General features: G+C 38.5%; 1 protein-coding gene across 7 annotated transcripts in view; it reads right to left on the reverse strand.

The window, feature by feature from the left end:
* Positions 1 to 8,749: 8,749 nt before the first annotated feature.
* Positions 8,750 to 24,189, reverse strand: part of PAX6 (paired box 6) — a 31,544-nt gene continuing 16,104 nt past the window's right edge. For 4 of the 7 annotated variants that reach the window (XM_075188029.1, XM_075188027.1, XM_075188030.1 and 1 more), the window contains 6 exons: positions 17,931 to 18,089; positions 17,518 to 17,600; positions 16,103 to 16,253; positions 14,988 to 15,103; positions 10,281 to 10,431; positions 8,750 to 9,952 (listed from right to left, as the gene is read on the reverse strand). In XM_075188029.1, coding sequence (XP_075044130.1) covers positions 9,867 to 9,952; positions 10,281 to 10,431; positions 14,988 to 15,103; positions 16,103 to 16,253; positions 17,518 to 17,600; positions 17,931 to 18,089 — 746 coding nt within the window. In that variant the 3' untranslated portion in view covers positions 8,750 to 9,866. The remainder of the gene's footprint in view (positions 9,953 to 10,280; positions 10,432 to 14,987; positions 15,104 to 16,102; positions 16,254 to 17,517; positions 17,601 to 17,930; positions 18,090 to 24,189) is intronic. The other 3 variants (XM_075188031.1, XM_075188033.1, XM_075188032.1) reach the window with 1 other exon arrangement.

Below are 24,189 nucleotides of genomic sequence, written 5' to 3' on the forward strand. Positions count from 1 at the left end.
GGGCGTGCTTGCATTTATGATTGTATAAGCGCCAGTTTGCTCTGGTAGCCATGGGTGTGCTGGCATCTGTAGTTCTACAAGCACCAGCATACCCAAGTAGTTAATGGCTGCAACATATTAAAATACTTCACATGTGTCTGTGTATCTTGTTCATTCCTCTTATTTGCTACTAGCATTCTATGCGAATTAGGCGGTGGAAACAGATTCTGCCATTGTAGCTGTTGAGAAATAAAGGTATAATAGAAGCACTTCTATCTGCTTTTAAACATAACGTGTTAAAGGTAACTTTTGTAATAAAGATTCTCAGATGCGATCGCTGTGGTTCCAAAGCACAAAGGGTTTTATTCGCAAAGTATTACAAGGCAAATTTTAGCACTGATACAAGCTTCTGTGAGAACGCTCTGGTTTCCAAAGCCAGAGGTGAACAATTTATACACTGTACACTGTAGCAGTGACCTCACAAAGGTACACAGTTACAGTATTAAGGTCTTCATTCATAGGTTGATGGGTCACGACCTCCCAAGAACTTGACGCCCGATTGGTTGATTCTTCTGGTCATTGCTCCTTAAGGTGTCTTTCTCCAGGCTCCCGCTCCTGGACCTTTATAAACTGGTTCCTTTATGACATCTCTGGACTGGCTATTTGATGTATGTAAAGTAATATTAGTTATACCCAGCATTTGCAATGTGCAAACACTACATAAATAATAACGGAAACGTTCTCATGCAATTGGGAACAGAATTAGACCAAACTGGATGTAATTAATATGCTGGAAATATTAATTAGCTTTTTCACTACTTTATATTTTCTATTAACTAGAATAAGTAGATTAAACTTATTTGCATGTCGTTGTTTGCTAAAATAATTATTAGATTGCGTACTAATCACATCGCAACCAATATTAGTGTACATAAAATATTGATTACCACTTTTATCCAATTATTAAACTTCATCGCTCCAAGTGAGGTTTTATGTCAGTGTTTAAGGTCTGCTTGAACACAGCACACTTCTGTGGCCACCTTTGAAAAATATTATTATTATAATCTGATAACAGTGTCCTCGCTCTGAGGATCTTCAGCAAGAAAAATGTGCCATATACTATTTTAAAGTACCATTTACAGTGGAACACGGTTCTCGCTGAGAAAAATATCATACAAAGTGAATTGTAATAAATGTCAGTTCTCTGTTTCTTAATAATACATAAAATGGGGCATTTGATGGTAAATCCTGCAGAGTTAATCATATGGGTCGCAAATATATGCTTCTTAACTTTCATTTATCTGTATTTCACAATCCCACACAGAAAATTATTAGTCTTTACTAGAGCTTTGTTCTCTGTATTTTAAAGGTTTCTAGCAGAGCGGAACTCTTTCATTGAAAAAAAAAAAATAGTAGGATTCTATTTTTTTCACAAAAACATTACATTTTAAAACAGTTTTGTCATTGTGTGTATACAGTATACATGTGCATAGTAAGTAGAGGATTGCAGTGTTCTGTGATCAGTGCTTGGTGCCAGAATTGTGAACTGTAAAGGACACAAATGCTTCATATTTTCATATTTTCATGTTATTTTTTTATTATAAAGTGAACCTGTCATTATGTATTTATTAAAATTCACCTCTTCAGGCAACCTTATCAATTTCCCAAATCACCCTCGAGGTTATTGTGCCTGATTACCGCACCTCTGCACAGTTCACACAAAACTTACTGGGCCTGATTCATTAAGGAAAGTAAAGCAAAAAAAAATGAGTAACTTTGCACCTGGGCAAAACCATGTTGCATTGGAGGGGGAGGTAAATTTAAAACGTGGGGACAGATTTATAGCCGGGGTAGGGCATGTCCCTGTGTGTGTATGGCTATTGTACCATGAGATTCGTACGGCATATGGGCTAAAATACTCTTTTCTTTTTTTGTTTGCAAATTTTTAGGCCGTAAATTGTGTCTTCGTTGTATTCAACTCACTCTTTCACGCCCAAAGTATGCAGAAAGATCTACTGCCAAATAAAAAAAGATGTATTCGTTAACTTCATTTGTGTAGCCTTTGTTTAATACTACGGAACTTCACACCTAGATTTCCTTTCGGAAATACAGTATATGGTTAAAATAGTTCTTGTGTAAATAACACTCTAGCAGTCTGTAAATAATAGTCTGAGCTGACGTCAGTGGTTTTGCAGGGATAAAATGGTGTAACAGTCACTGTTAGGGTTGACGTCCACACAGGCTTCTGCTAATACAACAATCAGGGCCATCTCTATAATGTGCATCACACTGACTCCACGGCTTGCCTTCTTCCCATAGTGCTTACTAGTGCTATATTTTCTTCAGGTAAACGACGCTCACACACCTGGCTATCTGCATGATGTGAAAGAAAACGTGAGTTATCAGACCAGACCACCTTCTACCATTGCTCCATGGACCAGTTCTGGTGCTCACATGCCTATTGCAGGCACTTTCAGTGGTGGACAGGGGTCAGCATGGGCACTGTGACTGGTCTGTGTCTATGAGGATAATTAAGCAGTAAGCTGTGATGCACTGTGCCCACGTGAGTTATCAGACCAGACCACCTTCTACCATTGCTCCATGGACCAGTTCTGGTGCTCACATGCCTATTGCAGGCACTTTCAGTGGTGGACAGGGGTCAGCATGGGCACTGTGACTGGTCTGTGTCTATGAGGATAATTAAGCAGTAAGCTGTGATGCACTGTGCCCACGTGAGTTATCAGACCAGACCACCTTCTACCATTGCTCCATGGACCAGTTCTGGTGCTCACATGCCTATTGCAGGCACTTTCAGTGGTGGACAGGGGTCAGCATGGGCACTGTGACTGGTCTGTGTCTATGAGGATAATTAAGCAGTAAGCTGTGATGCACTGTGCCCACGTGAGTTATCAGACCAGACCACCTTCTACCATTGCTCCATGGACCAGTTCTGGTGCTCACATGCCTATTGCACGCACTTTCAGTGGTGGACAGGGGTCAGCATGGGCACTGTGACTGGTCTGTGGCTATGAGGATAATTAAGCAGTAAGCTGCGATGCACTGTGCGTTCTGACACCTTTCTATCATAGCCAGCATTAACTTTTTCAGCACTTTGTGTTACAGTAGCTCTTCTGTGGGACTGGACCAGACGGGCTAACCCTTCGCTCCCCGTTTTACAATATTCCTAACAGTCAAATTGGAAGATTTAGTGTAGTTGCTGATCTCTGATTCCTATTATCATGTTTTGCTATCTGTTACCTCTCATTCTGACTTTCTTCCATGCTTTCTACGTTGATCACTGTAAGATGTGAAAAACGTAATACGTCATGCAGATTACTTATGCAAATTAGTGCAGTTTATCTATTCATTAATTTATTGTATTTGTATCTGCTGCGTATACATTGTGCAGAACGATATTGGGACAAAGCAGACATTTTTGTTTGACCTTTTCCACATTTATACAGCTTGTTGCTGATGTATTGTTCAAATAAACACACTTTTCATATAATGTATTAAGCTGTGTAAAAAAGACATTGTAAGCACAAAGCTGATAACAACGTCACTACTTATGCAACAAGATCCTTAATGAGACCTGGGGAATGTTTCTGCCACTTGAAGGTGAATTTCAGTGGGTTTGCATATGAGTAGTGTAATATATAATCCGTCAACAGAAAAAGCAGTGAATGGCCATCAAATCTATAATTTTTTAAAGGGTGGAGAAAATGAATGGGGTTTTTCACCTTCAGATCACGCTGATTTACTGAATTACCTATGCCCTCTTGATTCATTTTTCTGTTCATTTCAAGTAGGCTTTATCGCACCCAGACCAAATTGGGTCCTTGGATACAGCACAGAGCAGCTTTCTGAATACAGTTGTAATCAAAGCAAAACTGCATCACGTCCAAGGACAAATACAATAAACTTTGCCTAGATGATGCATAGTCCTCACTAAAAAGCACAGAAGTCGGAAAGATAAATTAATGTATTTAGTAAGAACGGCAGGAGGCTGTATTTAAATCAAGAAACTAAAGTGGAAATGGCTTTAAATATATAATTCAATGTAGAATCTATTTGTGCTATGCTTCTCCTGAGCAAGTTGCTGTCTCTGGAGAGTGTCAAATGTCCCAATATTTGCCACTGTTTTAGACTTAGGAGGCCATCGATGTAGATTCTACATCAGGTGGCTCCTGTTCCCACAGCACAGAAGGAGCTGGGGTCACATGGCACACCTGTAAATAACCATCATAATAAAAGCGGCATGTAGATGAAAGTGGACAGTCAAAATGTCGACACAGTTATAAGGTCAACATTCATAATGTCGACACAGTTTTTAGGCCAACATTCATAATGTCGACACAGTTAAAATGTCGACATAAACCCCTCAATTTAAAATAGCAATATATGTAAAAAACACAGCGTAAGCCTAGGCTGGTACAGAGAAAAATCGGAAGGACAAAAAGTGTGGACTCCCCCCGATTTTTACTATTACCAATATTAGGCTTTGCCAGCCTGGGCTGGTGGCGCTACAGCAGGGAAACCTGCAGCGCGGGGCCCACCTGCCATAATGATAAACCAGCCCCTAGCTGGTCAGCACAGGGTTGGTTTCCCTAGGGCGATCCCTAAATTTTAATCAGCCCTGTGCTGATCGCAGTAGGGCTCTTACCACACCCCTTCTGAAGTGGGTGTGGGGGTAATAATTGTTTTCATTATACAAAAAATAAAAATAAATTGTCCATGGTGAACTACAGGTCCTAGCATACCCAGGTTGCCATTAAGGGGTTGGGCATGCTGGTACTTTTAGCACTACAAAATGTGTAAATGTTTTAAAAACGCCATTGTAGTTTATATGAAGACAGCTGGTGCATTTTACAAGAAATGTACTGTTATTAATAATAATAATATTATTATTATTACTATTATTATTATTATTATTATTATTATTTTATTTCACTGTCTTGTCTGTGTTTCTAGAATGTGAATCCATTTAGGAATGTGTTGATTCGGAGCTTCTGTTATACAGAGATACCGGACCACAGTACAACCTGGGTTAAATCAGGGTCATTTATGGACCCCAGAAAATGCGTATCTGCAGTATTTGTTCCTCAAGCACATTCCAAGGTAGATGCCACTTCTCCATCTTTGAAAAACGCATTGTAAAATCCAACTGCGCCTACATGTGCAGGCTTGCGGTCACTCTGAAAATGCTCAACAGTAAAAGCATCACAAAGTCCAACCTACTTCCACTTTAATAATTTTAACTTTTACATTTTTCTCTCAAAATACCTCTCTGTTTAGTCTTATATATGTGTTACATAAATCGCTTTTGAGTGGACACGTTTATGTTTTTAACGCTTTTTAATACGTTGACTGTGGTGTGTCTAGAAATGCACTTTGCCATCAATAGTACAGGACTGGAACCCAACTTGGTCACCACTCAGTACTCACTGAGTCATTTTGGGGGAAGAAAAAGGCTGTGGGCCTACCTGGAAAAATTGAATTAACATTTTACATCCTGTCCAGCAATCTAAATAAATCTCATAAAAGGAAATCTTATTTTCCCACTTAAGACCAAAACTAGGAGGCTTCGTGTAGGTACCCATAAAATCAGGTGCATTGGTGGAAATGAACCTTGTGTATTATTACATATTTTGGAGAAAAAAGCTAGTAGTTATCGGTGAAGACTTAAGAAGTCTGAGTAGACCAAAACCTCAGCCCTGTAATGCTATGAATACAGTACTGGGAATAAATATATTGAAGGAACTAGTTATCGTTTACATTATACAACGTAAAACAACATTGAAAGATGCAAACAAAACCTTTATGAGCTCATTGCCGTAATGTATCTAAAGAATCAGTTCTGGTATAAAAGCACAAATCAAAGCACTGAATCCAAGGGCAGTTCCTGCCATGGGGCTCCCCACAAATACAATCTTTGCTGTCAGCCCATAGAGATGACACCCTCATTTTACTCAACTTGTTGACAATTCTGAGGACCTCTAAGCCAAATACCTTTTTTAGGGACATCCCCCCTCTCAGCTCCCTGAATGCCCCATAGATGCTTGAATATAGCTTTATGGAAACTTCTCATGAGTCTGTTCTACCAGAGTAGTCCAACTTCCCATGAGTCTGTGCTAAGAGAGTAGTTCAACTTCCCATGAGTCTTTTCTACCAGAGCTGTCCAGCTACCCATGAGTCTATTCTACCAGAGTAGTCCAACTTCCCATAAGTCTGTGCTACTAGAGTAGTCCAGCTACCCTTAAGTCTGTTCTACCAGAGTCGTCCAGTTTCCCATGAGTCTGTTCTACCAGAGTAGTCCAGCATCCCATGAGTCTGTGCTACCAGAGTAGTCCAGCATCCCATGAGTCTGTGCTACTGGAGTAGTCCAACTTCTCATGAGTCTGTTCTACCAGAGTAGTCCAACTTCCCATGTGTCTGTTCTACCAGAGTAGTCCAACTTCCCATGACTCTGTAATACCGGAGTAGTCCATGAGTCTGTACTACCGGAGTAGTCCAACTTCCCTTGAGTCTGTACTATCAGAGTAGTCCAGCATCCCATGAGTCTGTTCTACCACATTAGTCCAGCTTCCCATTAGTCTGTTCTACCAGAGTAGTTCAGCTTCCCATGAGTCTGTGCTACCGGAGTAGTCCAACTTCCCATGAGTCTGTGCTACCACAGTAGTCCAACTTCCCATGAGTCTGTGCTACCAGAATAGTCCAACTTCCCATGAGTCTGTTCTACTAGAGTAGTCCAACTTCTCATGAGTCTGTTCTACCAGAGTAGTCCAACTTCCCTTGAGTCTGTGCTACCAGAATAGTCCAGCATCCCATGAGTCTGTTCTAACAGAGTAGTCCAGCTTCCCTGGAGTTTATGCTACCAGAGTAGACCTGCAGGAGTTTTTAGATGGAGGGTTCCACATATGTTATAATGTTATACTTATCCCATATATTATTGGAGATGTCAGGAAATCTGAGGACTTTGAAGGCTTGTTTATTATATGTAATGTTACTACTTTGTCCAACAACACCTATTCCATATTTTTTAGCTGGATAAATATCTGGCTGGAACCAGAGGTGGATTGCTGATATATACGGCACTGGATCACTTCATAAATAATAACAAACAGAGAAAAGTAAAGAAATTACCCATCTAGCCTTAGAACCTTTTACTGTTGCACTATGAACACTCTTATTACTAACCTGCGCCCCTGTCAGTAATCTACTAGCCTGACACCTCTACAGAGGAGAACTGCCTCCAGGGTCATCAGACGGCTCGCCCTGTCATATGGGGCGTTCCACACTGGTGGATAAATCTGAAAATGTTCTTTAAATGTCTTTGAATCCCATTTGGGCTCTATATCCTGAGTCTGCATTTAGAATGCAAATGTCCTTTTCTTTTACTCTTTTTGTTCCTTAATAGGTTTTTTGTTCAGTCCTTTCTTAAGAAAATAGACTTTTTATAGCTGTTCTCTGTTTTTTAGAGTGTGAAGTGTTGATTAAGGTAGAAAAAAATGAAGGTAAAAAATATAACTACGTTGCGTGTATTCTACAAATGTGACGTTTTATTGTGATGTTAACTTAGCCCAGCCCACTGTTTACACAAGAAGAGATGGAAGTGGCAGAATTAATGGCGATATACCGTTCTAGAATACGGAACACAAAGAACAACTATCCTAACTACAAACTAATGACCATCCTTCTGCTGTAATAGAATACCCACTATGGACCTGGGACATCCAGCCAGCCTGCTGGTCTCACCCATACTTATAGGATAGCTCTCCGGCTATACGCGGTAAGGCTTATTCAATAACATGGTATTTACGGTAAATGTTTTAAAAAAATTACCACCCATTCAGAAGCGGAACTAGTGAGCTGTGGGCCCCGATGCAGGGGAGCAGGGAGGAGGGATCCGGGGCCCACAGCTCACTAGTTCCCCATGCACCGGGCCCGGGTGCACCGCACCTACAGCAACAATGGTAGTTCCGGCACTGCACCCATTATAACGTTCTGGCACTGCACCCAATATAACATGTGCTTTTGTAGTCTAAAATGTAACCATTTGTATTTTTTTTTTACAATGTGAACACCCAATTGTGATCATTTCTGTGTATTTAAATGAATATTCCCAATTGTAAAGCGCTACAGAATATGTTGGCGCTATATAAATAAATGATGATGATGATGAATATTCAAATAAGTGATCTATTTTCTGCACATTCATAACATCTGGGGGTAAATGTATCAAGCTGAGAGTTTTCCGGCGGGTTTGAAAAGTGGAGATGTTGCCTATAGCAACCAATCAGATTCTAGCTGTCATTTTGTAGAATGCGCTAAATAAATGATAGCTAGAATCTGATTGGTTTTTCAAACCCGCCGAAAAATTCTCAGCTTGATACATTTACCCCCATGGTGGTAAATGTATGAAGCTCCGATTTCTGCAAGTCAGCGGAAATAGGCGACTTTGCAGGGGAACTTTAAAGCGGCGATGGTTTGTAAAAGCAAGACATCGCCACTTTAAATTTCCCCTGCAAAGTCGCCTATTTCCGCCAACTTGCAGAAATCGGAGCGTCATACATTTACCCCCTGAAGTATATCCTGTTTTGACATATTGAGGCATATAAAATAATGAAGATCTTAGTTACTGCACATTTGCTAATTGTACCATGTTGTTGAGTAAGCCTTTTAAAGGACGCATGTTGACCGTTCAATGATATCTATTGAAACAGAAAAGTAATATGATAGCTGGTAGTTGAACATCTGTACGGCACAATCATTCAGTTGCCCTAATTTATTTAAAAATAAATTACAATTAAAACAAAAAACGGACTTGACGTCCAAGACTGGTAACAAAACGTTTGCAACACCACACTAAAGGTTTAAATGAAATAATATATAACAAAGGAAATACAAAGGCTTTGGTATGATTTTGTACAATCAACAATGGTTAATTCTGATATGTAGTTGTGAACAACTTGAAAAACACTTAAGTTGAAAACTCTTGCAAGCACTTTTAATCGGTATAAGGAATGATCTATATGCACAAGTATGATTGGACTGTGAACATTTTATACAATCTATCTAGGAACAATTAAACAACCTGCTGACCAAGAAAAGAAACAAACTTATGATTCATGAAAATGTGTATAAAACATCTATACAGTATCTTTGTCAAATATAAATGAAATTAACTTTATTATAGAAATCATTCTGGGAGATTTCTAGGGAAGACACAAACGTATACATTTTGACATAAAACAAACCGGATTATATCGAAGACATAATCTACCTTTCATCTACCAAATGTCTCTCTTCAGTTCTTTCTTTTTCAATTTTTTGTTTTGGAAACTAAACGTCAACCTTGGAGGATTACCAACGAGGGGGGGAGGACTAGGGTGGGCGAGGGGATTTTTAAAGAAAAAAAAGAAAAAAATTCCGGCAACTGGCCCGAGGGGAAGTCGATAAAAAAGGAGGGGCGTCCACGGACAAAATATCAGGGTCGATAGAGCTTGATAAACTTTTAAATTCGTGGCTTGATCATGGCTTCCATTAAAAAAAAAGAAACAAAAAGAAAATCATGACTAACGGAGAGCAGATCCATCCACCCGGCCTGTGTTGTTCGGTTTCTTTGTTACATAACAGAGTCAGTTTACAAATAGTACATCAAATGGATAAAAGTTTGGATATCAAAATGAAGATTTGATCCAAATGATATAATGCTTTCAATGTGCAAATGTCCATTGTGCAGTCTTTTCCAATATGATCAGCACATAGCTGCTGTGCAGACAAGTCTTTCATTTGTATTTATCCCAAGGACAGTTCTCGATTTTTATAAAATACTGCTGAACATCCAACTGTTTTCCATAAAGTCATTGGTTAAATTAACACGATTTTTACTGTAATCTTGGCCAGTACTGAGACATGTCAGATTCACTGCCGGGTACTTGTACTGGGACTGACACTCCAGGGGAAATGAGACCTAAAAATAAATATAAAAATACAGATATATACGTTAATGTTTCAGGCTAGGTTCATTCTTTGCAATCACAATACACGACTCATGCACTCTGTGGTTTTAGGAGATTCGTAGGAACGTTTTGTTTTTATTTTTAATGAAGATGCAGGGCTTGTTTTTGGAGCATGCATTGTTTGCAGAGTGTGACGCTTGTTGCTGTGTTTTATTATCGTAGGAGATGGTTATAGTGCGTGTGCAGGCGGCGCACTGTGTATCAATGGGTGGCTATCCCATTCAGCAGTAGCTGTGTAGGAGGAGTGGCAGAGAGGGTGGAAAATAATGGAATGCCTACCTGTAGAGGTGGTACCAGAGGTGCCCATTGGCTGGCTGTTCATGTGTGTCTGCATGTGGGGAGGTGTGTATGTATCATAGCTCCGCCCATTCACAGATGGACTGGTGGGCAGCATGCATGAGTAGGAGGATGCCTGGCTGGGTACAGGGGGCTGGAAGAAGAAAGAAAAGCAATATTACTGCTCAGTGCCATCTGTGATGTTTATACACAATCACTGCACCTCCTGTATCCAACATCTGCCCAGTGGAAAAAAATGAAAGTATGTCTGTGTGTATGTGTCTGAGCCACTGGTCTACATATGCTATTGGTTATGTGGATGACCAAAGGTGTAACATTAAGACACAATCTGCAGGTGAGCTACACCTCCCACGCTGGCTGGGCATTATGGGAAATGTAGTTCATTAACAGTGCAGGAGGAATTTTGGTACGGCAGAGGACAAGGGTGTACCTACAAAAAAGCACCTTAGACGCAGTGGCAAAACTTGCATTCTACAGGGCCCAGAAAATGGCAGTGGTACTTCTCCAAGGCCCCAACATGGGACCTCTTGCACTCAGGGGCCCCCGCAATATCTCCCAACACTAAAATTAATCTCTGAAAAGAGCATAGTGGGCTGGAGTCCTCATCACGTTTGCGCATGCACAAGAAGACTCCCCCCTCTCTGCTATTTTTAATCAAGCAGGCTGGGGTGGGTTCATACATCATCATCACTGCTCAGGAATTCTTTTGCAATTGCCAATTTTAGAGACGCACACTATCAAAGTAGTGACTGCTTCCTTTTTGGTAGGTCTAGCAGTGCTTAAGGATTACAACATTGATTTATTGCACAAAAGTCATATACAAAGGTTTATGGTAGTTTGGATAAGGATCAGGAGGGTGTAATTCTAGTGTTTGCCTGGTGAGATACACCCCTGTTTGGAAACTATAATTAATATTAATATGATAAAACTTTACAGTATAGTGGCATAGGCAAACCGAGGGGGGGGGGTTACTAGTGCCTGGAAACCCCCCTCAAAGCCCTGGGCACTGTATAATTGAGGTGGCTGGACCATGCCCCGATTCACATGACTCTGCTTGAAAAGGGAGAGCTGCGTGTACCTAACAGTAGTGCACGCAGCATTGCCCATGTATATTATGGGGATAGGAAGAGTTGGAGAGCAGCCAAGCACTGTCTAAAATTATAGCCACGCCCCCATGCATGCTGGTCACGCCCACTGGCGGCGTGGTGTGGAAACCCCTCTCTATGAATACTGCGATTACCCCTGAGTAGAAAGGGAAAGAAAGCAAACAATTTGCCATCATTGCTGATGTAATGATCTGCAAGAAAATATCCTGCATTATTTTTAAAAAAACATATGTATATAAACTCACCGATCAGGGGAAACAAAATAAATGTATTCCTTATTTATGTTCTTATGGTACCCCTTGGTATAATCATGCATACAATATACATATGTAATATAAACAGCTACAATGTGACCTTCCCTGAATGCTAATAAATTTTAACGCTATCCAAGGAAAACTGTCTAATGATGAGAATAGGTTAGTTTTCAATTGTCAACTGGTTAAAATATAAACCAACTCCAACCTCAAATTTTTAATTTTAACCTACGATGTAAATGTGAGATGAACCTTGTGGTTTCTGGTGATAAATGTAGTGATATATAGGTAAACACACAATTGCTGGTTTGTCTCTTTTAGGACCACGCAGTGGTTAGTATTGCTGGCTCACAGCACTGGGTTTGATTTTAACCAGGACTCTATCTGTGAGGAGTTTGTATGTTCTCTCCGTGTTTAAGCGGATTTCCTCCGAGTGCTCCAGTTTCCTCCCACACTCCAAAATCATACTGGAAGCTCAACTGGCTCAAAGGACCCTAGAGTGTTCGTGGGTGGGAATATAGATTATAAGCTCCAATATGGCAGGGACTGATGTAAATTACCTCATATCCTCTGTATGCACTGCGTAATATGAATGAGGCTATAATAATAGGTTATATAGATATATGGAGAGTATATGAAACTTAGTCAATGCTGTGTCTTTAATACAAGTTATATTACTACTAATTATAATAGCACAGATAGGAGCTTGAATAAGGACCTTTTCATAAATAAGGTCATTCAAGTTTCAGCTTAGCAAATGATTTCCACTGAAGTCACTTTATTTGATATGCCTTTGTGTTTAGCTACGTGCTACAGTTTACCGTATGTTAGTATCTAAAAACACTACAATTAATTCTTATTTTCATTCATATTTATTTTGTATAGCGCCAGCATGCTCCCAAGAGCTTGTCAGGTTGGAACAAGCGCAGTAATAAAACAAGACTGAGTATTGGCAAACTGAAAGAGAGGTAAGAGGACCCTATTTACCATCTATAGGAAAATAGGCATTTAATACCAGAGGATAAGTGCCACAGACTGCATGTTGGTCCAGCCAGACTACTTAGTGGGCTGAATCATCCAGTCACACAACAATCTGGCTTTGGGTCAGGGGCAAGTTGAGCTGGGGGGCAGGGGGTATCTGCTCCCCGGGCCGGTCCCATAGAGGGCTACCTTGGGCTGGATCACCGGGCCACCTGCATTTTTTTCCTTTAAAATGTTCCTAATGGGCTGCTGAGTCGAGTGTTGCCCCCAGGCTAAAATTTGCCAGCCCTCCCCTGTTTTTGGGGGTCAGTAGATTTGAATATAGAAAAAGAATGAATGTAAGTTTTGCATGGACTCTGAGGAGGGGTGGTAATTGGGAAGAAGAGCCTAGGGGAGGGTAAGAGGGTGGTTCTGGAATTTAATAAGCTTGCCTGAAGAGGTGAGTTACAGGGATGGCTTTCCGGTTTGGAGTCTGGATGAAACTCTTGTGGTATGAGGGAAGGAGCAATAGAGTAAATATACATCACAAATCATATGATTGCGCATTGTTTTATCAGAATAATATGGTGAAAGTATAATGCTGTCTGTCTGTGACCTAGAAAGTGTGTAAAGCAATACACGCTACACTATGTGTTCTAATACTGCACTCGCTGTACACTATAACTGCTCACATAACTGAAGCGATGACCAGAGCTGTATTTATGATATAGGCTAAAGCTACAGGTGTATGACCCCATAAATCAATTGTCCTACACTGTCACAATCCGATTGGATCCTTACTTTATGTCTATGTCCTGTGCATGTGGTCATTGGCTGACTGGTAACATGGGATCTTTACAGATTAAATCATTCAGCCTTTCCCACTGAACAACCGGGTCTTCCTAATTTAGCTGTAACATATGTCCAAATTAGGCACCCATCCAGCCGATCAGCGATCAAGCGGAAATACTAGCTCACTGTAAGTCACCGTGTGTGTGGCTCTCCACGTACACATATGTACAGGACCAACGCTACGGAGGAGGTAATTAGAAAGTGGGCAGTGAGTGTGTGGGACGAGCAATGAATCATTTAGGCCACAGTCCCTTGTAGCAGAGCGGACTGTAAACACTGGGAATGACTCAGGACCATCATTTGTGGCTTTGTCTGCTTAACTATGTCTATTCAGAAGATTCTTTCAAACAGATGCATCGTCTTCATTATGGGAATCACCAACGTTTATTGTTGGCACCATCCTATGTTTTCCGCGAATGACTGTGGATTACTTATTATTTCACCCACATCAGATGGAATGATATCACTTTACATCATAATAGATCATGTCAATAAATGTAACTTATATTGCGTGGTTAGTCAAATTCAACAATATTTAAGTCCCATTTTGCAGGTTAGGTTGTAGACAATGCCTCTTATCTACAGACAGGGAGATGTTATTAAGAAAGTACACAGTGCCTGTAAGAAACTAAGGACAGGCACAGAAGCAAATGGATAGGACAAATGTCAATCTAGGGGTTATTCCTGGTGACTGTTTCTGCACACTTATCAGAGTGGGGAATTAAAAGAACAACAACAAAGAAAACAATACAATAAATAATGGTGAGCTGCAAAATATTACTACAAAAGGGGGTTAAAAGAAGCTATATAAAGGTTTTATTTCTTTGTCTTCATTGGTTAATATGTAATCTCAATAAATATTTATATATACTCGCTCCTCTGCCCAGAAGGGGATAAATCATTACTTTAAAGCGATGTGTATGTTGACACTAAATAAACGATAATATTCATAATAATAATGATAATGAAAATAATAATAATTTGTTGTTCAGTTCGGTCAACAAACATCATGGAACAAGTCACCTGACCTTTCTTATTCTTGTTTGTTATTTAAACTAGTAGAAAAGAAATGTGGTGGATTCATAAAAGAAAGTTAACTGAATATTTAAAAAGAGCTATTACAAAGTTCTGGTTAATTGTTTTATTGTTCATAACGGCCCAGATATATTGAACTGTCTGTTCCTTTTATGTTATAATATTACATTGAAGCGGGTGTGTTAGGTAAACAAGCGACATGCATTCAGCACACAATAAACACTTTGCCCGGAACACTGTACTAGCGGTAATACTATAAATAAATTCTATAAATATTAGTAGCGGTAATGAACCCAGTACCAGGAACTCTCTTGTACTACTAAATAATATTTACATTATGAGCAGGGTAGAAATCTCTGCTACATCCATATAACGTTTATGTGGTGTTTGTGACTATTATTATTGTGAAGATGGCTGATTGTATTATAAGCATATTGGTGGCCCAACGTATAAACATAAGTGAAGGGCAGGATTATACTCACTTGCATAGGCAGGTTATTCGCCATGGTGAAGCTAGGCATTGGTGGCAGCGCACTGTATGTGTTTGTAAGAGCCGTGTCTGTTCTGCCCAACATAGAGCCCGATGTAAATGATGACACTGAAGAGAAGAGAAAGAGAGAGAGGAGTTATTATAGCCGTCACTGACAGGCAGCCATGTATACCTAGGTGTCTATTGATCATAATACAATGATGCTCCCACAGGGCGATACCATTGGGTGAATCTAGGCAGCTGCCAAGAGAGCCAATAGTAATGGAGCCTAAACCACTCAATGAGTGTCCCCGGGTTTCCCCCACATGGAGCTAGACACGGAGGAGACGTAGCCAGCAGGGTCTGACATGTAAAGTTGCTGGGTACGGCTCTTTAGTGTCTGTATGAGGCTGTGAGTGTGGCGCTTGGCTATGATGTCACAACCACGTGCCATGCTCACCTTCCCAGGAGGAGAGGATGCAGCCCCCGCCTGCTAGGGGGCATCTCCAGGGGGTATATTTACTAAACTGCGGGTTTGAAAAAGTGGAGGTGTTGCCTATAGCAACCAATCAGATTCTAGCTGTCATTTTGTAGAATGTACTAAATAAATGATAACTAGAATCTGATTGGTTGCCATAGGCAACATCTCCACTTATTCACATCCGCAGTTTAGTAAATGTACCCCCAGGTCTTTCACCTATTTATTAAGTCAACGTAAAAAGGAAAATTGAAACATAATAATATGAAAAGCCTGTTATAACTATGCGTTAAAATATCAGCAAAATAAAGGGGAAAACAAAGGAATCTATTATTTAAAGCCGACAGGAGCCTCCCAATTGAAGCAAGGCATTTTATCAGGTTTGACCTGGCAAAATCATTCCACAGTCGCTTTGTGAGGTAATTAAGGGCTGTTTTGTTAAGAAGGTGAAGCCTTTACTGGTTATATAGATATCAAAGTGGAAAAAATAGAGAAATTAAACTGTAATGAACTATGTCATGTCCACCTCTTTAATCGTTAGGAGAAGCAGACAAACATGGAATTTTGTGGGGAAGTTTAAATAAAATCCCAACTTCCTTGTTTGAGAACTAGGCCCTGTGGAGTAAAGGCCTCCGTTCTGTGTATCTCACCTGGTGTAGTGGGTTGTGGAATTGGTTGGTAGACACTAGTGCTAAAACTACTGCTAATTGGAATGTGACTCGGTGTGTTACTGGCTTGTCTCCTCTGGTTCCGCAGTTTTTCTTCCCTTCTCCATTTTGCCCGTCGATTGGAAAACCATACCTAGCGAAGAGAGGAGATCAGAGAGGGTGATCATCTAGACCAAGTAATAGATAGATAGATATATAGATAGATAGATAGATAGATAGATAGATAGATAGATAGATAGATAGATAGATATGATATGATATGATATGATATGATATGATATGATATGATATGATATGGATAGGATAGATAGATATATAGGAGATAGATAGATAGATAGATAGATAGATAGATAGATAGATAGGAGATAGATAGATAGATAGATAGGAGATAGATAGATAGATAGATAGATAGATAGATAGATAGATAGATAGATAGATAGATAGATAGATATGATATGATATGATATGATATGATATGATATGATATGGATAGATAGATAGATAGATAGATAGATGTGATATAGATGGATAGATAGATAGATAGGTAGATAGATAGATAGATAGATAGGTAGATATGACATAGATGGATAGATAGATAGATAGATAGATAGATAGATAGATAGATAGATAGATAGATATTAGATAGGCAGATATGACATAGATAGATAGATAGATAGATAGATAGATAGATAGATAGATAGATAGATAGATAGATATGACAGATAGATAGATAGATAGATAGATAGATAGATAGATAGATAGATAGATAGATAGATAGATAGATAGATATGACAGATAGATAGGAGATAGATAGATAGATAGATAGATAGATAGATAGATAGATAGATAGATAGGAGATAGATAGATAGATAGATAGATAGATAGATAGATAGATAGATAGGAGATAGATAGATAGATAGATAGATAGATAGATAGATAGATAGATAGATAGACACACATACGGAACACCACTCTCTATTAAATTTAAATCAGGGTTTTCATTCCAACATTTTGGTCTCAGCAGCAAGAACATACTTAAAGATATCTGCTGAGTCCAAAACATTGTAATAAAGAGCCATCTTTAAAAATATAATGCTGTTTGCTATGATTGTATCTTATATACACAAGTGTATTTAATAAATATATATATATTCCAAAATTGCCTGCGGAACCTCTTGAAATTCAACAGGATTCCAGCTAATGAGCAGAGAACAACCCCTACGATGCTTATTAAAAGTCTTTCATCCTTCCCAGCGCACAGTGTGAGATCTATAAGTAAAACTGTGCGTTCATAAGGTCTACATCTCCTATCTACATGACGGTTGCACTGGAGAATAAATGGAATGCATTTTTACAACGGGGTCAAACATCTTTTTTAATTACATAGTAACAGTTACCTGTATCCTCGCTTCTGGCAAATCTATTTTGGCAGCTAATCTTTCTCTGGCAAACACATCAGGATAATGGGTTCGTTCAAATTCTGCAAGCATACAAATGAACAGGTTGGTTAAGAAGAATGTACAGGTTTCATCATGAAGGATGTTAAATGTCTCCAATTAGGCACTGAGCTTTAGTGGCCCCTTCTTCAAAGTCTTTTCTCTGTGCTGAGAGTGGAATGATTAGTGTAACGGGAATACGGATTACATGTGTGGCTTTCTACGGAAAACAGTGTTTACATAACTGATCGTTTAAAGAACGGAGTTTATATTTATCTTTTTAATATCTGCATGGACAATACTATTGTATAATTCCCAACATTTGACCACCTTATACGCACAGGTCACCTTCCACACGTTACAGTAAGATCTACCTTTTTCTAACGCCTCTATTTGTTCCTGGGTAAAGGAAGTTCTGTTTCTTTGCAATTTTCGTTTCAGCTGAAGCCGCATTTGTGCTTCGTCGGAATCTTCGCCATTAGAGCTGATGGAATTGGTGTTTTCGCCTCCACCTTCCTGCTGTGGACATCCATCTAGGATAAGATAGTCAAGCATAAGACACTCCCAATATAGGCAACATATCAAACACTCAACACACTTATGGCCATAGAATAAGTGTGGAGGGGGGTAGGGGGATAATATTGTGTCAAACTATGTTAAAGAACTCTAAAGCAATTTTAAGAAAATTCCTAATAAAATCAATTGTATTTTATTTTGCTATAAACACCTCAAAGAATTCATTGTTTAAACGACTGGGAAGCATTCTGGGAGGTGTTATGCAAATGAAACAATCACTAATATAATCTTGCAGTAGTTGTGGTGGACATTATAGATTCATTTTAAACATGGGTCACATTTGGGACCTCATTTAGAGTCGGACGCAAAGTCCGTTTTAGGCGCGTCCAGCAAACAAAACACTACCACGCATGTGCAGAAAGCACCAAATCCGCCTGCATCTTGGTCGCAATTAACACTTGCGACAGCTTGTGACTCGCTACAGGAGAATGGGAGGAACGCGGAATTGTGAAGGCGTGACCATGTAAATACATCCTAGTCGCAGTGCGGTGCAGACGCAACACGCGTCAAAACAGGGCTAAAGCTGTGCGGCAGGAATTAGGTGGCGCAAGCGCTAGCTAGCTGCAGGAACTGCTCGCAGCTCCATAGGGTATTACGAGTGGGACGCAACTGGGGTTGTTTGCAACTCCTAATACCCTACCAAGCTGCGGCACACTCCCACTCCTACACTTCTTAAACGGACTTTGCGTCCGACTCTAAATGAGGTCCTTGGTGTCAGATAAGTAAAGTAAATACATTGTATTATCAAAGAGACGTTAAATCACTGCTTAAATATCTGCTATTAAAATTACAACTATTTTAATGTGTTCAGGTTTGTCTCCCAGACTATCTATAATCAGCAATTGTAATCAATTAAATCTTGATAGGTTTGTACAAAGTGTGATTAAGAACTCAAACCAAGCTCGTAATCTCTAAAAAGAAATATTTATATGGAATTTTTAAATAAAAAAATTAATTCCCCGCAGTCAATTTCATGTTTAAAGGTTCTGAATTTAGAAGTGCGTGCATTGTTCTACAATTTTATTCAACCATTGTATGTGTGTGCAATTCTCTGACACCCATTACAGCGAACAGTTGTAATTATATCATCAGCAAGAACAGCCTATAATTGCAGAAAATGGAATTTTATATTTAGATAAAAGGACTGTCCATTCTTTGTAATATGGTGTACTGGGAAAAGTGTGATTTCTTTTAAAAAAAAAAACACACACGTACACATACACACACACAAAAAAACAACTATATAATTTTAGAAGATAATGTAGTGACTTTAGCAACTAACTAAACACACATGTAGTAACTTTATAATATTTATAATGAGCCTATGACTTTATTGTGCCACTTATAATAATTTATTATCACACCTGTAGTTATTTTAATTAGTATGTCTCTGGCATTCAAATGGGGAAAATCTAAAGATGGGTGAGACACGTTTAACCATACCTCCCCTTCTAAGACAAAACCTATTCCTCAATAAAACTGGTTTGACTTTTTGTTATAGAGTTGTTGTTTTTTGTTTTTTTTTACTATAAAACAAAACATACACCTACATTAATAGGGTATTGGGGATTCCAGAAATTTTTTATTTTATTTTGTGTAGATCAGCCAAAAAAGTGCTTATCCCCCTTCTTGAAAGAATCTGTACCTTCTGTAATTAAATATTGTGGGAATTAACATCAGAGGAATAACCTACTACAATGGTGATGCCTTCAAAGGGTTAATGGAATTGTGACAGAATGTGGTGGGCTCTTTTCAAACACTTTGAAATGTTTTAAAACCCCAAACATTCCCTTCCATTTAAATCGTCGGATTCATCTACAGTGTGTGGCATATGGACGTTTGTAGACCCATTGAGATGGCCACCAATACATGAATAGAATAGGGAGCTGCCTTTCAGCAGTGCACAATGACAGCAGCGTAAGAGGAACTATTAAACACTCTGGCCAGGGGGATTGGCAAACTTCCGTGGGTAGAATTTTGAGGACACAATCAGGACGGAGGACAAAAGGATTCTCTTGAAACTCGCAGTGATCTATATTGTATCACAAGGGGTCCAGTCAACAGACTGTTCAGGCAAGCATGTTAACCTTTACGCACAGCCATCATTAATCACTGTCCCCCGGGTTGGGCTACTCAAAGCTATATAGGATTTTTTTTTTTTTTTTTACTTTCTATAGGAGCGGAGAGAGAAGAAAAAACCACCTAAACGTGTCAATGGGATAAGTCCATACACTGCAGCTATTTACTCAGCAGCAAAAAAAAGGCGGAAAAGTACTTAGTTAAGATTAGATAAGCTTCAACTCACATATTAACACACAAGTGTCCCTCTATTTACTCATCAAATCTGTTATGTGGCTTCTTAAGTGTTCTGGTGCTAATGTCGGGAGTGTGTTTGTTTATTGGTGTTTATGAACAGGAGTCAATGTTGGTGTAACTAACACCCCCCACTCGCATCCAGCATTACAGGTGGATATCACATAACAAGTCCTTAACAGTCATAAGACCTCATTCTTCTCACATGGATAAGAGTTCCACCTATCTATCTATCAATCTATCTACCTATTATCTATATATACATACTATCTATTACATATATATATATATATATATATATATATATATATATATATATATATATATATATACTGTCTATTATCTATCTATCTATACATCTACCTGTTATCTATATATACATACTATCTATTATCTATATCCATCTATTATCTATCTATATATATATATATATATATATATATATACATATATTATCTATTTGTCCATCTATCTATTATCTATTCATCCATCTATTATCTATCTGTCCATATATATATATATATATATATATATATATATATATATATATATACTATCTATTATCTATCTACCCATCTATTATCTATCTATCTGTTTATATATATATATATATATATATATATATATATATATATAAAAATATATATATATTATCCTTTATCTATCTGTCCATCTAACTATTATCTATATATATATATACACTATCTACTATCTATCTATCTATCTATTATCTAACCTAATCTACCAGAACATGGTTGAGAATATATTGGTTGTCCAGCTGTTGTACTACAAGTGGCAAAGGCTTGCAAGTCATGCTGGGGCTTGTAGTACTATTCAACATGACAGAGGCTGGCATATCATGTTGGATCTTATAGTGCCATAACTACACCAGAGCCCAGCAGGGAATGTTAGGAATTGTAGTTTCACAATAGTAAGAAACCAGGTTGCCTCTATAGCAATGGTTCCCAAATCCAGTCCTGAAGCCCCCCCCCACCCCCCAAAAAAATAAATAATACACTTCATGTTTTGAGGACATCCATGTTTTGGCACAGGTGGTTAGAGGACAGATATTCTAACACCCAGGGGTAATTGTATCAAGCTGCGAGTTTATGGCATGTTTTAAAAGTGGAGATGTTGCCTATAGCAACCAATCAGATTCTAGTTATCATTTTTTAGAATATACTAAATAAATTATAACTAGAATCTGATTGGTTGCTATAGGCAACATCTACACTTTTCAAACCGCCGGTAAACAGACTGTTAGGGGTGCTTGAGGCTTGAGGACCAAAGTTGGGAAACACTGCTTTATAGTATATGCTGTTTATGTTATATAGCTATACCCATAGGCAGATTCCTGCATGTTCTAATAAATTTAAATATCCAGGAAAACTCTGCACAAAGTAAGGAACGCTAAGTTTCCTCCATAATAATTATTAGCAACTTACAAAGAACATGTTATATTGCTGAGTGTGGACCATTATATACCAAATCGTCCCTACTTTATTCACTTTAGCTTACATATACAAACATGTGTCTTGTATTTGTGTATTTCATTGTTTTCTAGTCTCTGTTTATGCTCCATAACTATATATAAAAAATCCAATTAAATTCAGCACTGCCTATTCCACATCGAAGACAGGGGATTGCAGTATAGAGTTCAAGTAGTAAGTGTTTAAAGAGTGGGGTTATTTTTGCTATCTAGAAAGAGATTTAAACGATCTATTGAGAAGCTTTAACCGGGGTTAAAAATGTTAGCCGTGTATAACTTTAAAGTAAGAGGAAGAAATCTCCTGATTGTAACTGCGCTCTGAGAATGCGTAAAAAAGGACCCAGCTTATCCAGTGGCTCACACCCAGCAGCCTTTCTTCCCGCACCCTCAAATACCTCCAGTGCGCCGGCTTCTGATATTGAATTACATATAATAAAAAACTGACACTCAATTAAGATATCTTCTTTAAGGTCTAGTTAGAAAGCCTTAAAAGGAGAGTTGCTGAATGGTCTGCTCCACCTTACAGACCTAATCCATAAAAAGAGAGAGTGAATGTGTGTCCCATTATCCTACACCCAGACCATCTGACGCGGTGTATGGGATTTGTTTCTTGGAAAAAAAAAAAAGCTCTGGGAAATTAGAATCATTCCTGAGTTTCTTAGTGTCTTAATCAGTGAGGCGGAAAACCAGTAAAATAAGATAGCAAACCGACCCGGCCACCTTTCAGCTCTAGTGCTGGGATCAAAACATTGTCGCATCTGTTGAAAAGAGAAAATATCTAAATCCTATAGAGGGCTTTAGTCTTAGAAGGGGGGAAAAAAAAGTAAGAAAAGTGTCTCAGTGATCTTTAAAACCACTAAATCGCTGGAGAATTTTCTCCCCGGACCTGTGATGTCTCTTTTTGTTCTGTCAACTCTTCTGTGTCTATTATTTCATTCACTGTTTCACGGTGTTGCTAATATTGGGAACATATTTGTACCCTCTGAGACCTCACCCTGCCTTATGCTTTCTGGGTAATGGGCTCTTATGAAACAGCAACAGCATCCCCGAAGCAAGGAAATCACATTAAGGAGAGAAAGGGATGTTATAGCAGCATAAATATTCTACGAGAAATACGTTCGTATTACGTCTGGGATGGGATTTGTGTGTGTGTTAAAGTGAGTCTGTGTCCTGTTATTTTATTTAAATTCCCAGGCATCTTAATGTGGGGGAAAAACACCTCTGAGGAGACTCAATATTATATATATATATTTATATATATATATATATATATATATATATATATATATATATATATATATATATATATATATACACTGTAAAACAATAAATATAATATAGTGCATATTTATAAACATTAATCCGCAGCGTTGTATATACAATCTTACTAAATAGTCTAATCCACAAGTACATCCCCACCATCTCAGGGGCCGGTGTTCCAGGATTTTAGGTCTGCATATTTCCCATAAAATGATGTATATGACTAAACACTACTAACTCTGCATCTTGAACCAGAGTGTTTGTAACATATTATGAGTTTATTCAACTCTAAGAAATTATCGTTGTAGAGACTTCACGTAATATTCATAATTTATAGCAATTTGTTTTGCAATTGATTTGCATCTGACTAATAATAAGTAATTAAAAATAATACGCCCTTGCCAGATAGAAGTTATACTGACAATGGCAGTGGGATCACTTATTTACATACATTATATATATATATATATATATATATATATATATATATATATATATATATATATACACATACATGGACATATATATATATATATATATATATATATATATATATATATATATATATATATATATATATATATATATATAGCGTCTCTGCACTTCATTCCCCCTTTTACACGCTCCTACCCAACACTATTAATGTACCCAGGAATTACAGTTTGGCTTTAACCATTCCCTACCAGGGGTATAATGACCTTAGCTGGTGAGAATGGGTCAGACTCGTTCAGCCTGATGCTCCTGCTTTTTAGGAGACTGTCTGACACACAGTGTAAGTCTCACCAATGATGGGACTAATCAGACAGATACATTAGGAAGCCCCACTTTCCCATCTTAGCCCCCTTCTTATATTGTTTTTCTAATTGGCAAGTGGGGGCATATCGTGTCCAAAGTGTCTCCTGTGAAACATTTTCCACAGCTGGCCGGTCCAACTAGACGCTTGTTCATGTCGCCTTAATGAGAAACTAAACGATCTCTAATGAGCAATTACATAG

This window comes from Mixophyes fleayi, chromosome 10 (genome assembly GCF_038048845.1).
Source record: "Mixophyes fleayi isolate aMixFle1 chromosome 10, aMixFle1.hap1, whole genome shotgun sequence".
Classification (NCBI taxonomy): domain Eukaryota; kingdom Metazoa; phylum Chordata; class Amphibia; order Anura; family Limnodynastidae; genus Mixophyes; species Mixophyes fleayi.